General features: G+C 33.1%; 2 protein-coding genes across 2 annotated transcripts in view; one reads left to right on the top strand and one right to left on the bottom strand.

The window, feature by feature from the left end:
• LOC118187467 (FH1/FH2 domain-containing protein 3-like) overlaps positions 1–17,969 on the bottom strand; it is a 237,732-nt gene that overhangs the window by 165,709 nt on the left and 54,054 nt on the right. The window lies entirely within an intron of this gene.
• The window catches only part of LOC118191596 (neuronal acetylcholine receptor subunit alpha-7-like), a 38,178-nt gene continuing 34,777 nt past the window's right edge, over positions 14,569–17,969 (top strand). The window contains exon 1 of the mRNA XM_035362413.2: positions 14,569–14,724. Within this exon, the coding sequence (XP_035218304.1) occupies positions 14,667–14,724 (58 nt within the window). The 5' untranslated portion in view covers positions 14,569–14,666. The remainder of the gene's footprint in view (positions 14,725–17,969) is intronic.

Raw genomic sequence — 17,969 nt, 5'->3', positions numbered from 1 at the left:
CACGGAAAAAATACATTTCGGTTTCATATTACAATCCGTTTCGGAAAAAAGAGTTCTTTATGCTGTCCGTACGTATAAAAGTCACGCAAAAAAAAAAAAAAAAAAAAAAAAAAAAAAAAAAAAATCGTTTAAATCAGGGTTTTTTAAACTGTGGGTCTTGACCATCAAGGGGGTCGCGGGATCTGCAGAAGGGGGTCGCCAAAAAGAAATATCAAAACTGCTGAAAGTTAACTCATTATAATAATTTTACAATTACCAAATATTTTTACACAATGTATCTGAAAACAGATAAAGATAAGACAATACAGACAAAGTAAAAAACGAAGACATTTCGACGCATTATTTTTATAATATAAACGTTCATTTTCCTTGACGCTGTCATTTCGTCTGTTACTTATTTAAAATTTTCCCATTTTTCTATGTCTTAAAATTAAAAATTAAAGTTAATGACCTAAAACTGCAATAGTATATTACAGTACAAGTGAAAAAATTGACAGTTTCATTTAGCGCAAAACTTATGGGGTCCCACAAAATTTTTGTAAATATTATGGGGTCCTGGAGGTCGAGAAAAAATCTGCGTGATTAAAAAGGGTCGCTACTGAAAAAAGTTTAAGAAACCCTGGTCTAAATGGATTCGGAAACAGTCAAAATAGATAGTTCTGTTAAAATATGATACCCCGAAATCTTTCGCGATTACAATACTTCCTGATGTAAAAATAGGATGTTCGTCGTAACTGTGTGCTTAACGAAATCTGTACCATGCTTCTCCAGTCTATCCTGCGTTATATGCAGTAATAGTGAAGGAGCAAGGAAATGTATAGCTAAGTAATTAGTGGTATCCAATGCGATCTAGATGTTGTAAGTTTGAGATTTAGGTTTTTTTCAAAAATAATCTGAATCTTAATAGCAAGGCAATCTGCCTCTACCTGCATTTATAAATATTGTACTAAAAGAATTCATTTTAGGTTACATTGTACGGTTTATGTTAATTAACTCAATTTATTACAGTTTAGATCTATACTTTCACTTCTCCTTTTCATTAGCCTTCACCATCAGGATGCAAATGAATAAGTGTATTTAAGAGGGAGTTTTTTTTAAGTTTTAGACACAGAACTTTGGCGGCGACGCTCGCCATTTGTACTTTCTCTTGCCTGGCTAAGCTAGTGTTCCGGCAATAGCCGTTTTGCTAGCCGAAGTTACTAGATCAAGCAATTAAATTGGAGCCTATGTTTAAGTTAAGCCATTTATATTCTAGTCTCCAGCTGTGAATCCATTTAAATTTGTGGTGGTGTGGTGGTGTATTTAATGATGGCAAAGCACACTAGGGCTATCTGCCTAAGGGGAGGGATGCCTTTCGTGGAGGACTTTCTAAGGGAAACTGGCTCGTATACACGTTACACATGGCGAAAACCACGAAAACGCCCATGCAGCCAGCCCGTTCGCGGGATTCGAACCTCGGACCGAACTACCAGTACCATTTAAATTTGTAATTTAGGTTTCTGTTGTCTACTACCCGCAAGTAGCGAATTTTAATTTGTAAGTACAAGTTGTGCAATTACTAAGTTTTAAATAAAAAGGTTATTTGAAACTTTCTTAAGATTCTATTATACTTTCATGGTAGCTCACTTCTGTGCCTTGTCGAGCGATAGATCAGTTCTCTGTCTTAAGTTCGGTTTAAGAGGCTTTACGTTTGAATTAACAGGATAGAATCCTACAACGTTATCATGTTACTTATTGTAAAGCTTACCAACGGTGACTAATAAAGTTCTAGTTACATTTTAAATGTATTTTGTGATGATAATTAAATAGTAGCAGGATGCTTAATTAATTTCTATGGATAAACGTTAACTTGTAAGACTTTTTCATGTCATAGCATTCATAATGTAAGCTTTTTAATTTAAATTTCAAATTCAATCATTGCGTAATTCCTTAACAATCTGAGTAAAGATCAATAAATATATTTCTTAATAATATTTATTTTATTTTTTAATAATGTATCTGACTGATATATAAATTAGGACAAATGCTGCGTTATTGTCGTTGTTAAAAGAGGTTCTTAATGATATACATTACATATCTGGTGCGGAATCCTTGGTGTATTTTTTTATTCTACTCTAAATAATGGATATTAAACCAACGGGGAACGACGTTTTACGTGAGCAAATTAAAATAAATGGATTCCAATTCGTATGTACATAGATTTTTATGAAAGTGATCATTGCACTCACAAATAATGAATCTGAATGATAAAGCATAAGCTGCTTTAAGCGCAGAATTTTTTCTCAGATGTTACCTCCAGTTTTTTTTCATTGGCCTGAAGAGTGTTACTTATTTTAATAACAGATTTATTAAAAGCGTTTGAAAACTGAATACAGTGAGAACAGCATACGTGTACAAGCTCCTATATATAAGCCTTGTATGAAGAAGCCTTATATTCTATTTCTGTTGGTTAGAGTACTGCAGTTATAGTTAATTGTTTTGATATAGACTTCAAACGAAATCTGGAACAGCACATCACACGTGGCAAAAATTCTAAAGACAAAGATAGAAGTTAACTATCTGAATAGTCAGGGAAAACAGAGTTTGTTTCAGGAAGAATTGGTGAAAGTTCTTTTGTGAGTTGCATTTCGGTGGAATATTGCCATTTTGGACGCAAACCAGAGAAGGCGTCAAAGAACTATCAGTTTACTCAAACTTCTTTCTTTCGATATTTTGAACCGTGTAGTTTGGTGATCCAAAAAGCAAGCCGCTCTTTCAAATGTGACGAATTATGTTATTTGAAAACTAATCAGGTAGTTAAAACTGATAGCGGACATAAATTCCATAAAATTCCAGTCACAGTTTAATCTTAGCTTACGTAACATACGTAACATTTCAGTTCTAAAACGAGTAGCTCTAAAACGGACCGTGGTTTTCTCTTCTAATGGCAAAATATTTCTTTCAGAGAATTAAAGCGAAAAATAAAATGCTTTCCTTTAAAAAAACTATTAATTTTTCTACATCAAAATCATAAATAAATCTAATAATAAAATTATCAGTTCGAAATTTTGCCCTAAACGCATTTTGCGCTTTTCTTCCCAATAAATTGTTTACTATTTCATTGCATATATGCCTGTATGTGTTTACTCCTCAACATATGAAGGCAACTAAAAGGACACCAAAAAAAACTTTACTCATCTTCTAATCTATCAGCAACTGCATATTTAAATGAATTTAATTCAAAAAAGGAATATCTGATTAATCTAAATAGCAATCCATATTCATCCTGAAACGATGGGCTACCTAATGGTTAAAACTTAAAGATTTTATGCTTCACTTTTAGTTGCATGTAATCGGTACACCTAAAATTAAAGTATTTTGATACAAAAATACATCAAAAGGCTAATATGAGCAGCTCAGTATCCTCTTCTTTTAATTTTTATCAAACATTTCATGGTCGTTGATAAAGGATTTAATTTTGGTTTGCAATGAGTAAATTAGTTGTATATTATTTATGGGTGTGCTCCAACTACGCGAATTGCCCACCAGCGGCCGAGCGGTAAAGACGCTGAACACTGGTAATTCGGTCCGAGGTTTGAAACCCGCGAACGGGCTGGCTGCATGGGCGTTTTCGTGGTTTTCCCCATGTGTAACGTACATACGAGCCAGTTTCCCTTAGAAAGTCCTCCATGAAGGCATCTCTGCCTTTAGGCAGATAGCCCTTGTGTGCTTTGCCATAATTTAATAATCTAATCCAATCCAACTGCGCGAATCAAAATTTCTTTCCCCGTTTCCTGCCGGAGAACTACAGGGTTACAATTTTACTTTTCGAAGCCAATTGTAGCCAAGAGGAAAATAAAAATAAAGAAATAGTATTACGTATCACAAGAACAAGTAAAGAATATCTAACAAGCAGACTAATTACTTGAATAACAATAATAAATGCGAGCGCTAACAATGAAAATAAAAGGTATTAGTAAACATATACATATTAGCATTACAAACATCTTTCATTAATTACATTAGAGCAAAGAATATTATAATAATATCATAAATTATATAATTATAAAGCATACCAATTATATTTTTTATAAATTACGGAAAATTTAATTAAATTGGCGTGCAAAAGATTATTCCATATCAAAATGTGTTAAAGTATGCTAGAAATATTTTTGTTAATTAAAGTAATCATGTAAGTGTTTGCAGAAATTAATAGTTAAATTTTTTAAAAAAACTTAGCATGAAATCTATTATAACAACATTACTATGAGTTTGGAATACTGACGTATAAATTTTAAATAAATTTAAATTATTATGCTAAGAAGATTTTTCTAAAATTTATCTAGAATAAAAGAATTAGGTAAACAGTACTGCAAATTAATATAATCAATCAGGCCTCTCAATAAATAACATCTTATTGTTTTTAACCAAAAATTAAAAATTGGGATGCAAAAGTTAGTGTAATCTACTTGGAAATATCTGAACATATAATTAATTAGAAACGTATAATTAAATTAATAACATGCTAATTAACAGCAACTTTAAGCTTAATTTCAATCAGCCTAAAACAAGCAATCGATTAGGAGCTCCACATAACAGAAGTTTTATTGCTATTTTACGTAGATTTGTGCATAAAATAAAAGTTTCACTTTTGAAACAAGTGAATAATGTACTGATAATCAACAGGAGTTAAATGGTTGAAAATATGACTACTTTTCAGAAGGTATGCATAGTGTCATAGCTAGAGAAACTGAATGATTATAGAAAACTCGTAAAGTTAAACGTTACAGTGTGAATGAAAATTCTGGAATAAATATGTTAAGAAATTTAGAGAAATAATCCATAATTTATTGATATCCATATAAACTCTATGCTGTTGGAAAAAGTTACATATAATTTGAAGTGAGATATCAATCACAGAAAGAGTTAATTTCTTTGCTTATTTTTTCTTATTTGTAAAAAGATATGCTAAGGTAAAGGTGAAAAATTTTTCAGTATTTTTAAAGAATAAATTTTAAAACTATTTTTACTTCATGAACTGAAATGTTCACAATACATTTTCGAACAGTAAATATGTACACTATAAGAAAGAGCTGGGGTATCTCCGGGATTAGAAACTTGGGTCGAACTACCAATGTTTAGTGACCTTTCCACTTGATCGTAAGATTTTTTTAAATTAGGCTGAACAACATATTAAAGAAAACAGAAGATACACAGTTAACATGTAAGAACAAAAGTGGGCTGAATTCTAGGCTCACATGTTTGGTGATTGATTTAAACTTATCTGTATGCCATTATGAAGTAATAGAAATGTAGCATAAAAGTATCAACGAAGAAGGCAATGATAATGTAAATCATTGTAGTCTAAATGTATAGCATTATCAATATCTGCTGTTAATTTCAATTCTGGCTGAAAAAATTATAAATGAATTATATTATAAATCACATGAACTCGTTGTATTATAAATTATAGTTAGAAATATTATTAGCGTAATTTAGGAACCATCTTTCTTTACAAATAATTTCAAATAATTAATTTTACAAATAATTCAGCCTAAAACTAGATTGGAAAATAGGCTGCATGCTGAAGATTAATCTTTACCAAGGTGTTAGAAACATCTTCTGTTAACTAGAGTTATGATGCAAGAATTTATAAAAATTATCATTTAAATATAAATTGGCATAAATACAATAAAAATATATAAATTCTACTTACATGAAAATTTGAATATAATGTGACAGTATGTGAAAAACGAATGGATTAAAAGGGAACTGAAAATCCCAAGGTATGAATATAAGGGAGTTTGAATTTTTTCTGTTAATTATGAAAATTCTGCAGATGCTCATAATTATCAATTTATTAACTAAATGTATGCCAAAGTACATCAGGTAGAGTAACTGGAAACCAAAATAAATATTTAAAAGTTCTAATATTAAAATATAGAATTTTAGTTAAATATTTTTAAAATAACTTCAGTGATTGAAAATGGAAAGCTTGATAAGACATATATTGCAATAATATAACTGTGATTTAAAACCACTTAATAAATCCAATTTTTAGATTTAATAAAGAGAATTTTTTTAATTAAATTAGAACTGTTTACCTAAAATGGTAAATTTGAAAGTTAAAACCATTCTAATATCTAAGAAGTTTTGTTAATATTTATCTAGACAAGAAAACTTGTTTAAGGTACGCTACAAATCCGATATTAGATAGGTTGATTATGTATCAGTTTTATGAATGTCATTAATCTATCAATTTTATTATTAAAAACTGATATATATATATATATGATGTACCAACTTTTGTCCAGAATAAATAGATTGTTGAAGAATCATAGATGTAGTCGTAGCTTAAATTATCAAACGATAAGTTTAAAAAACAGGATCCATTTATTATGTTTCAGGGGAAATAGCAATTACAAAAATCTGATCTCCGGAGTAAATAAAAAAGAATTACTAATAACCATTTGTATGAAGTTTACTGCATCGTGACATTTAAGAAAAAGCCCCCGATATTCTTTTGCGATTCCTTTTACAGACTCTGGAAAGGCGGAGCTTCCAAGAAATGACGTCAGCTAATCCAGTTCGCTTTAAATATCTCCAGAACATTCTATAACTGTACGTGTAGAAAAGGCGGGAAAAACAACTTGACTACGGGGCTGTGAATTTAATTCCACGTACTTTCAAATAAGAGAACGTCACCATTAAAAATGAAAAAGAACATACAGTTAGAATGTTAAGTGTATTCTTGACTATGGAATTTTATTATTACATATATATCAGCAGCTAATATCTACAACTTGGATAATTTGTAATTTTTATAGAGAATAAAAAAGATCTGGCTCATTATTCTTTTAAGCATCATAAAACTTTAAAATGAGTGTAAAAGAAATTCATTTTTACTTTAGCACACGCCAGATTTTAAATTAATATTTTTGTGTCCTCAATTTTTACAATATCTGATAAACGAAAGTAGAGGCTTGTAGTTTCAATAAAATGCCCCGTTAATGGCGGTAAATGACTTTTTGTAGCACCCATTTTCTTGGGAATTCAGGTTGGACAGGAAATTGCCGCAATTCGTGGATTAGATAAAAGGGGGGGTCTTCAATTAAATTTCGCGCAGTTCGAATCCTACCTTATTTATATATTGAATTTTAAAATTACTAGGATTATTACTCAGCGTACAAAATACCGAACTCGAAACATTAAACACGATGACCGGAAATTATTTTCAGTTTCAAAAGAGCAGATAATTTTTATCATTTAAAATCATAAAAACGACTTGAATTGTATAGTAAAGTTCATTTATTTTTATCGTATATTTTCAGTATATCAGTGGTTATTATAATTTTAAAATAAGTCCCCTGTCAATGGTAAATTATAATTTTTGTGAGTGTGTCGACAACAAAATGCTTTTATTTTACTGCGGTGCAAATAAAATCTGATTAAAGAATTTCAAAATTAAATCCAAAATAAATGTCAACAATTTTAACCAGTTACTCTTCCAATAATAATTGCAAAAATCATGCTTTCCCCCTTTCAACCTCAGGTAGCGCCGATGCAATCATAAGCACCAAGTCAATAAACTCCCCACCGCAACTGTAAACTAAGGAAATAACTAAAAAAGCTGTGAATACGTTGTTATCCTTTTAACATTCATAGTTTATAAAATATTATAATAACAGTCAAGATTTCAAGTTATCCTGATTCAAGAAACACTAATTCAAATTACACAAATCACCAAGGTAAAAGAACATTACAAATCAAGTTTTTAAACTTCCAAGTTTATTCAATTCTAACACGCATTCAACTGGCACTGCCAGATCCAAGAACGAGAGGTATACATCATGAAAGATTTACGCCCTCTTTGGCGATTAAAATACATTTCGACATAAAATTTCTTACATAGTGTTCTTTGTGAATGAAATTCATTGAGAAACTACTAGACTGAGTTTTGCTTAACATGTAAAAGAAGAGCAAAACTGAGACTGACGACCTAGAAAAATTAAAAACACCTAGAACTTACCAAAGTAAACAGGGATCTACATATTTGATTAATTACCAACTCTTAATTTATTGAAAAGGAAGAAAAGATTTCAACGAAACTCTTGACTGTCTAAACTTTATTATAACAAAAAACAATATTGCTAAACATGTTGTAACTTCCCCAGTTAAGGTTTTTTAAACTTATTTATATGAACTTATATTTTTTCTCCTTCCTTTGTTTTCTGAAAATGTTTCTTTACAGCTGCCTTTTTTTTTTCCTCCTGAAGAGAAACTTTATAAAATATATATCTGAAAGTGAATAACAACAATGCATTTATTTTTCATGAAAATGAACTTCAATAATTACAATATGCATAAGTACACTATCTCGAAAGATCTGATCAATTACAGTCCTAATCACCTGTAAGGTTTCTACACGTTAATTAACAGTTATTTTATGTTTTGGATCTTTATTGTCACTTCTTCCTTACGTTTCTTTTTTCAAGAGAATACAAATTAGTTTGCGCCCACCAGCGGCCGAGCGGTAAAGTCGCTGAACACTGGTAGTTCGGTCTGAGGTTCGAATCCCGCGAACGGGCTGGCAGCATGGACGTTTTCGTGGCTTTCCCCATGTGTAACGTGTATACGAGTCAGTTTCCCTTAGAAAGTCCTCCACGAAGGCATCCCTCCCCTTAGGCAGATAGCCCTCGAGGCTTTGCCGTAATTGAATAACCTAACCTAACCTACACACACTCAAATTAGTTTGCGTGTATTTAAGATGAGGTTTTTGAATCATGCAGAAGCACACTATCTCGAAAGATCTGATCAATTACAGGGCTAATCACCTGTAAGGTTTCTCCACGTTAATTAAGTTATTTTATGTTTTAGATCTTTATCGGCACTTCTTCCTTCCGTTTTCCCAAGAGAATGCAAATTAGTTTGCGTGTATTGAAGATGAGGTTTTCGAATCGTAAGACAGGGCGTGTTCTGGCTCTCCAGGCCGCGCTACTAAGCTGCTAGATAAGATTATATTTGTACTCTTCGATCTTGCTTTATAACTGCGGGTAGTTGAATATCCACACCGGTTAAGTTTTGAGCCAGCTTTGCGTGATCTGTGCAGTCTTTGCCTACTAGCTTATTCAAATTAAATTTTACTCTTATTTTAAGTTATCTCGCCACAAGCAGTTGGCTGAGTTGTAAACACCAAGTGTGTATTCTGTTCTTCTTAGTTTTAAATAAAAGCCTTTTTTACTCCCTTCTTTGTTTCAGTTTGGTTTCCAGTTGGGCACAGCGTTTGCTTTACGTGGTTTCGCCAAATAATCTAGTATTTTCACTGAAATGACGTTTATTTTATTTGAGGATCATAAACGTTTTGAAACGATTAAGCAGTGGCATAGCTAGAACTTTTGGGCCCCTGTGCAAAACATTTTCCTGCCCCCACCCCCAATAAATTTACTGTGCTTAAAAAAGAGGGGGGAATCTAAATTTGCGGAGATTTTTAAATAAAATCCAGTAGGTTTTACATGCAAGTATATTTCGAGTTTCTATATAAAATATGTGCCAATCCAAGTTTTTTTCGCTTAATTTAGCAAGCTAGTAAATAACTGGTTATGTTATAAACTGACAGACAACATGATAGGTAAATGTACAAAAAAGAAATTACACTAATATATAGCGCTCTGTGATGAGCTGATCTTATGAACATGACTTATGCAATAATATACAAGTCATAAATAAGAACTTTTATAACGTAAATGATACATTTGTTAAATATAAAAAACATATTTATCATAAATTTCATAAAGAAAACTACAGGGGTTGGACAAAAATATGGAAATACCTTTAAAAAAACATGTTTCTTTGCTTAATATGGTGTAGGAAACCCGTTGGCATCCAAAATAGCTTGCAGTCTTCTCAGAATGGATAAATACAGTTCCTGTATGTTTGCCAAGGGAATATTATACCATTCTTCTGCAAAACGGTGGTAAGTTCAGATAACGATGTTGGCGGTGGATAACGAGAACGCACTTTCCGTTCCAATGTAGACCACAAAGGTTCGATAATATTCAGGTCTGGTGACTGTGGTGTCCAGGGAAGATGGGACAACTCATCCTCGTGCTCAGAGAACCAGTCCTGGACAATGTGAGCTGTGTGAACAGGGGCTTTGTCGTCTTGGAAGACACCATCACCATCGAGGAACAAAGTTTGTACCATGGGATGATCGGCCAAAATGTTCACATAGGTCTTGGCAGTCATGTGCCCTGACACAGTTATCATAGGGCTAGCAGAGAACCACGATATGGCTGCCCAAACCATAACAGAAGCCCCGCCATGTTTCACTCTTGGCAACAAGCAGTCTGTATTATAGGCTTGAGATGGCGTTCTCCAGACGTAAACTCGGCCAGAAGTGGGAAACAATGTGAAAGAAGACTCGTCAGACCATATTATTCGCTTCCACTGCTCTATAGTCCAGGCTTTATGACCTAAACACCACCTTTTCCTGTTACGGGCATTAGCATCACCGATGAGTAGCTTCTCAATTGCAGCACTGCCAGCAATTCCCTGTTTAAGAAGCTCCCTTCTAATTGTTTTGGTACTCACAGGGTTCGGTAACACAACATTCATTTCAACAGTAAATTTTGCAGCTGTAGTCTTCTTATTTTTCGTCACAATTGCCCTTAATGATCGTCTGTCACGATCACTCAGGACACACTTTCGTCCGCGCTGTGATTTAGCAGATGATGTTTTTCCGCTTTTCAAATATGCGGAATAAATCTTCGATACAGTACCTCTTGAAACACTAAACACCTCGGCTACCTTGCTTACGGAAGCACCTACCATACGTGCTCCAACAATTTGCCCACGTTCGAAGTCTGTTAACTCTGACATAATGCAATGGCAACCTCACATAACAGTACTCCGACAACATCTGAACTCTTTAGCACATTTACGAAGTTGTATAGGTGGCGTCAGTAGTCAAATACGCCAGCGCCACCTACATATTTCATTAAAATCAATCTTTCTTTTCAAACATGCATTTCACAAGGTGTTTCCATATTTTTGTCAATCCACTGTATTTGAACATACAAAATTTTTTGTAGAAAATAAGTATGGTAAAGTTTTCCCCCTTTCTTTTAAGAAAACTTTTTGGTACACTAAATTACTGGAATACGTGATTTTTATACGTGTTCTAAGTTTAAATATGTAAATGTGGTTCAGCAGGACATTCATGGGCCCCCTAAGCCTTCGGGCCCCTATGCGTCTGCATTCCTTGCATACCCTTATTTACGCCACTGCGATTAAGGTACAATTAACGAACATTGTACAATTAACTTACAGTTTCACTTTATGGAAGATGAAGTCTGGAAACTCGAATGTGATCGATACTTCGGCTAGTAAAAAATTAGAATCTCTAATAAGTGGTCAAGTTTAGCGAATCTTAATGAAGGTGATCCTGTCTGGTTAGATTACATGATTTGAAAAGATGTGCAATGAACAACTGGATCACTTTTCCAGCTAAATTGTTATTTATTAAGTGATTATGGTGCTCAAAATGTGTACCTATGTTATTTATGAATTCGATATGAGAACATTCTATAGGTTTTATACGCGTCATTTACATTTCCCAACTTAGCTGTTCCACTGCGGTGCTGCACTTGTTAGATGGACCTATGCTGTGGTCCGTAGCACCGTGGCATTATGTGCTCCGTGGTTTCCGTGGTGGAAAGAAGCTAGAGTACGAGTGAATTATAGAATAGATTGTGAATTAGATTATAGTAGATTGTGATATTAGTTAAACAGAAATATAGGAGAAAAAACAATATTTCAGTTTTCTGCTGTGTCTGTATCGAAATAACGAATAGCAAAACACAGAAAACATAGTTGAAACTGAGTTTTTCAGTAAATATTCCGTAACAGTAATCATATTATGTAGACTAAAATGACTACACCAGTCTTAAGGTATTAATATTAAGTCTTCGAAAAATATATGCGCTGTATTTGAAGTAACTGTAACACACATATAATTTATATACTAGCTAACTCTATAATTCATGTTTAAAATTTTATTCACACAAATTCAGTTATATAAAAATCTATTTCAAATTTTCATTCTGAATGCTTTTTGAAACTTTAAACTACAAATCACACGCATTAGCTGATCTAATTTTCAACAAAAAACATTCTTCGGTAGTGTTCAATATACTTTTTTCCGCCCATTTATTTTTTTCTAAAAAAAGTGTATTAAATAGTAAACGAATGACAGTATTTAGCCTTTTTATTATTAGCCTTATACGAAGTAAAAAGGAAGTATTATAATCGCGAAAAGTTTCAGGCAGCATATTTCAACGAAAATATCCCATTTTGACCTCTTTCAAATGCAATTTAACGATGTATTTCCGTGATATATGTACGTAAGGACAGAATAAAACACTCTTTTCCACCAAAAAAATTATAAAACAGCTTTAAAATGAATTCTGAAAAGAATTTTTCGTGGCGTCTGTACGAACGTATGTAACTACATACGTATCTTGCATAACTCAAAAACGAGTAGCCTCAGAACGTTGAAATTTTGTATATATGATTACTATAACATGTAGATGTGCACCTCGTATTTTGGTTTCAATCGGCCGCGCCAAACGTATATAAATATATTTATAAATATATCCACTCTGTACCCGGCTCAGTGATCTCAGTTTCTTTACTCTTATATGTTTGTAAATTGTACATTTTTTGCTTTAAAAATGATTGAATTATGTTGTTTTTATCTTCCGGTTAAAGTTTTTATGCCTTTCGTAATTCTGGAAGCAATAATTGTACAATTATGAACAACTGAAAAGCTGTTTAAGTGCGGTTAAGTTTTAAATAACATGGCGGACATATTTGTTTACATTTGAAACAGCAGAATTGTAGATTTGTTGCCAATCTAGAGACACTAAGCTACGCAACACAAAAATAACGCCTTCATTTATTATTGCGAATTAAATCATGCTTAATCCTTTCTGGAATTTTTTCGAGGAAATAAGTATTTAAGATTTACTTCGTAATTTTTAATACAGATAGTTTGAGTTTTTATGTATTTTTGTCTTGTCGCGAACAATTGTCGTCAACAATTTAAAAATTGTTTAAGTGCTGCTAAGCCTAATAATGTTTTTTATGGCGGCACTGCTCTTGTTTACATTTGAAACAGTAGGATAGCGGATTTGTTGCCAATCTAGAGAAACTTAGCTTCGCAACAGCAAAGATAACGCCTTCATTTATTATTTAAATCATGATTAATCCTTTCTGCAATTTTTTCGAGGAAATAAGCGTTTAAGATTTACTTCGTAATTTTTAATACAGATATTTTGAGTTTTTACGTATTTTTGCCTTGTCGCGAAGTGAAAACTGAATTAATTGAATGAGAAATACTCAATCGTCTGTGAAAAACTATTTCTTTTTTGTTTTGTTTGCTTAATTTCTTTTATAATTCGTTCTAGCTTTGTTATAGTATTTGAATAGAACATGCGGCAACGATTAGATAATTCTTTAAATGATATAAATTTTGTGCTTTCTGAGTTATAATATGAACGAAGTATAATACTGTTAAGTGAACCTAGCGCCAGAGTGTCGCTATGGTAAACAAAGTGAATTTTAAAGAATGCATTTATTCTATTGTGGTTTATGCGGTGTCGGCGAAGTAGGTTTAATTCAATCTAATAAGTTTAAATGAAATGCAAGAAAAAATGCGTATAATTTAATATTCCGTACAAGGAAGTCATGTGGTGTACACATCAGATTATTTTTATCTAAATGAACATCATATTGATACTGAATTTTGCCAACTATTAAACTACAATGAAAATTTAAAATATTATAGAAGAAAAATGCCTGTATAGATTTAATTGTATGCCGCTCAGAGGGAAAAGCGGTCGGTGACTTTGACAGCCGTACCAGAGGAAACGGTCTTGACTCCCGGAGAAGGCATGGATGTAAATTGTCTGTCCGTTCACAAGAGGTAATTAGATACCTCCTATTAGATACCTCCTCCTATTAGGTACCTCCGTAATATAAAGTGACCACCGTTTCCAGGCTTAGAAGTGGTTAACGCTTATAAATGGCTAGTGCCTGCCATTGGGAAAACAATAATTAATTATATTTTGAAATGCCTTTTTTTTAAATTATATGAATTTCATAGGATTTAAATTAATTACTACATAGCAGTCCAGCTGCAGGGTACCTGAACTGTAAATTTCTTTGTATGATGATTAAAAAAAAGCATTTAAAAGCTGGCATGTCGAAAATACGCTTACATAAATAATAGAAACAATTGTAATAAATTGCTAGAAAAATAGTAATGCAAATATCAAGTTTCATATCATTCGAAAGAAAAGGTGAAGCAGGAAACACATAAATCGAACTTCGTTAGACGCAGAATGCTAATTTGCTTTATGACAATGTCGAGCATAGTTTCGCGAGATCTTCGATTACCTAAATAAATAAAAACAACTTACAAGGAGCACTTCTATTTTTATTTTCCTATGATTGGTAGATATCGGTTAAATTTTCCATCTGCCACAAAATGAAATGTAATTCTTTGGAGAGAATGAAATTTTATATTCGAGCTGAAGAACAGCGGAAACTGTGTTTGTGCCAATCGTCGACAGTCGGCGTCTTGATAACAGTGGAGGAGTTTCCGCTAAAAAGACCCTGAAATTCCTATGGATATCAGGAACTATTTCCTCTATGTGCCTATTCTGGCGCTGATTTGGTTAAATGGTGAGTTTGTATGTCGTATCAGCTTAAATTCTTCAGCTAATTAAAAATGAACTATTTAATTATGTTGTATATTTACAATTCACGTAATATCATTTTCGAACACAAAATATTTTTTTCTGTTGAATACTTTATTATGCCAAATTTTCTAATTTATTAATTAACATATTATTTTCACTAATAATTTCTCTAAATAAATAAACAAAGTAATCTCTCTTTATGATTACAAATAATTGACATTACGAGTTAATAATAAATAACAATAATTAGTAATAAACTGTTATTTCAAAAGTAGTTTAAGTATATATTTTTATTCTACACGGTTTTAAAATAGAAGGGTAACATTAAATAGACATCGTGTTATTTAATTAGGCGATAAGAACATCAGTTTCAAAATTAAGTTTAAACTTTTCTACTTTAATTTGAAAATATACAAAATCTAAAGTAATCTCCACCTTTGCATTTCTCCAAAAAGGTAAAAAAAAAATTTTAATTAATTAAAATTAAGTCACTGGAATGAATACTCGAAGAGACTGCTAATTAAAATTAAATTCATTGAACCTTAAATGTTAACAGCTTATAATAAATTTACACGTTCCATATCAAAAAAAAAAAAAAAAAAAAAAAAAAAAAAAAAAAAATTCCACGGCCCCGTCAATTTTATTTTGAGCATGAAGCTGGCTGAACTTACTCATTCCATTCCATTTTTTTTTCTTCCTTTTCCTTTCTATCTACATCTAAATATAGGTGGGTACAGAAATATGTACAGAGATTACGTACAGTGATTTCACAGCGTTCTTTCACAAGGAAAACGTATGTCATTATTTTGTATACTCAAAATAAAACTTTTAGTTGATTCTTTGGTTACGATTTGCTGTGTTTAAATTTATTTTAGAAGTTTCTTTTAAAATTTAACTATCAAGAAAACTTTATTTTACCAAGATTAATTTTCTTTTGATGTTCATAACTTCTTTATGAAAAATATAATAAGGGCATTTCCAGGTATGTTAAAGAAAATATTATGTCGTGTAACACTAATATTCAAGCTATTTATTTATATTTCCGGAAAATCAATCTGTAAATGCTTTGCAGAGGAATTCAGAGTAAGTATGAAAGGCAATTTTTGTCTTAAAGATTCCCCCTCCCATAACTCTTACTGAATCATAATAAACTACTTATTTCCTTTAGCCTAAAACTTATAAATGTAATATTTTCTAACTGTATAAGTTGTTTTCTCCCTCTTTTCCCCGTTCCTTCGTGGTGTAACTGGAAGTACATCTGACTCATAATCGAGAGAACCGGAGATCGAATCCCGGGAAAGGCATTGGGGATTTCTTCAGTTTCCTGCATTGAAAAAGCTAATGATTCTAAAAGTGGATTCCGAACTAAAAAAGGTGGTGTAACATAATCCCTCACCACCAGAATTTGGCGATTAGGGTCCCCTGATCCAGGGGAAATGTATAATGCATTTTCTCCCTACTTTCCGCGTGCCTTCGTGGTGTAATCGGAAGGACAGTTTCTTACATCGAAAAGCCTAATTACTCTACAATTTTATGAATACGTTCTGCGTTTTCAAAGCTAATGTAGCGCATACTTTTGATTATTTAAAATTTTAAATTCATGGATGGCGGTAAATTAATTTATTTTCTAACTAACGTGAGCGATAAGATAGATCTTATTGTTTGCATAAGAAATAGATTCTAGTCTAGAGATGAATAGTTATGACTTGGAACTATCAAAGCCGTTGGTCATTTCTCAATTCCCTCTTATACACTGACTACCAATAAGTATTTGGACACCTATGCAAATGACAATATCTGCGGTCCTAAGGTACGTCACGGACTCCACTGGTATATATCGTGTAGGAAACAGCATCGGCTTTAGTCGCATGCAAGATGCCTCGCAGTTCAGAGCTCTCTGATTTCGAGAAAGGTATAATTATCGGGTATCACAAATGTAGCCGATCCTTAAGGGACATATCTAGCGATCTGAAGTACCCAAAATCGACAGTGGCCTATGTGATTAAGAAGTGGAAGGTGAGCGGTGATTGTATGAACGTGCCCCGAGTCGGCAGATCAACGAAACTGGGAGATAGAGACCGACGAGTGCTGTCCAGAGAAATTCGGAAGAACCGCACCCAACCGATGGCCCACATCCGCAAGGAGTTTCAACAGGCATCCGGAAGTATTGTTTCAATGAATACCATCCGTAAGGAAGCACATCTGCTTGTGGTTTTCATGGTCGTGCTGCTGCCCATAAGCCTTTGATCACAAAGTCCAACCGCGCTGCTCGGTTAATGTGGTGCAAAGCACATCGAAATTGGACCGTAGATCAGTGGAAACGGGTTCTTTGGAGTGACGAATCAAGGTTCACCCTTTACCGTTCGGATGGCTGGGTCTGGGTCTGGCATCTACCTAGAGAACGTCTCCTGCCAGATTGCATTGTGCCAACAGTCAAGTTCGGCGAAGGTGGAATTATGGTCTGGGGGTGTTTCTCCTGGTATGGACCCTTGGTCCCCATTCATGGTAAGTTCAACTCCGATGCCTACTGCACTATTTTGGATGACAATGTGCTTCCTACGTTGTGGCAGTTTTACGGGTTGGACCCCTGTTACTTTCAGAACGACAATGCCAGTTGTCATGTTTCGACGTTAACCAAGGCTTGGTATGGTGTCAATGGAGTTCATCGAATGGACTGGCCTGCCCAGAGTCCAGACCTGAACCCTATCGTGAACCTCTGGGACAAGTTGCATCGCCGACTTCAGGGGTGCACTACCCGTGCAAAATCGGTGAAGGAACTTCTATGTCTTCTCCAAACCGAGTGGAAGAAAATACCACTAGCTGTCATATAAAGACTTGTGGACAGTATACCCCGGAGGGTTCACGCTGTAATTACTTCTCGTAGATGCTCTACCAACTACTGATTTTGAATAAAGTTAGTTTTTCTTTTCTATCACAGGTGTCCAAATACTTATTGGTAGTCGGTGTATTTTTACATTAGATGATCACTTTCTTTTATAATTACAAATTAATAAGCAAAGTTAATTATAAATATATTATGAAAAAGCAAATAATGCACAAATTTCAAGTATTAATCTAATTGGTCTTAACTGAGAGAATTAAATAAGTATATAAATAACGCATTATTAAATTAAATGAATAAATAACTGCTGATTGCTCAAGTACCTTACTTTTTTTTTTTAATTCAAACTTTACTTAAAATAATTCTGAAGTGATAATACAGTGTAA

This window comes from Stegodyphus dumicola, chromosome 4 (assembly GCF_044657685.1).
Source record: "Stegodyphus dumicola isolate Sdum_Otavi_A_Nest chromosome 4, ASM4465768v1".
Taxonomy (NCBI): domain Eukaryota; kingdom Metazoa; phylum Arthropoda; class Arachnida; order Araneae; family Eresidae; genus Stegodyphus; species Stegodyphus dumicola.
This window is presented reverse-complemented; position numbering and strand designations above follow the sequence as displayed.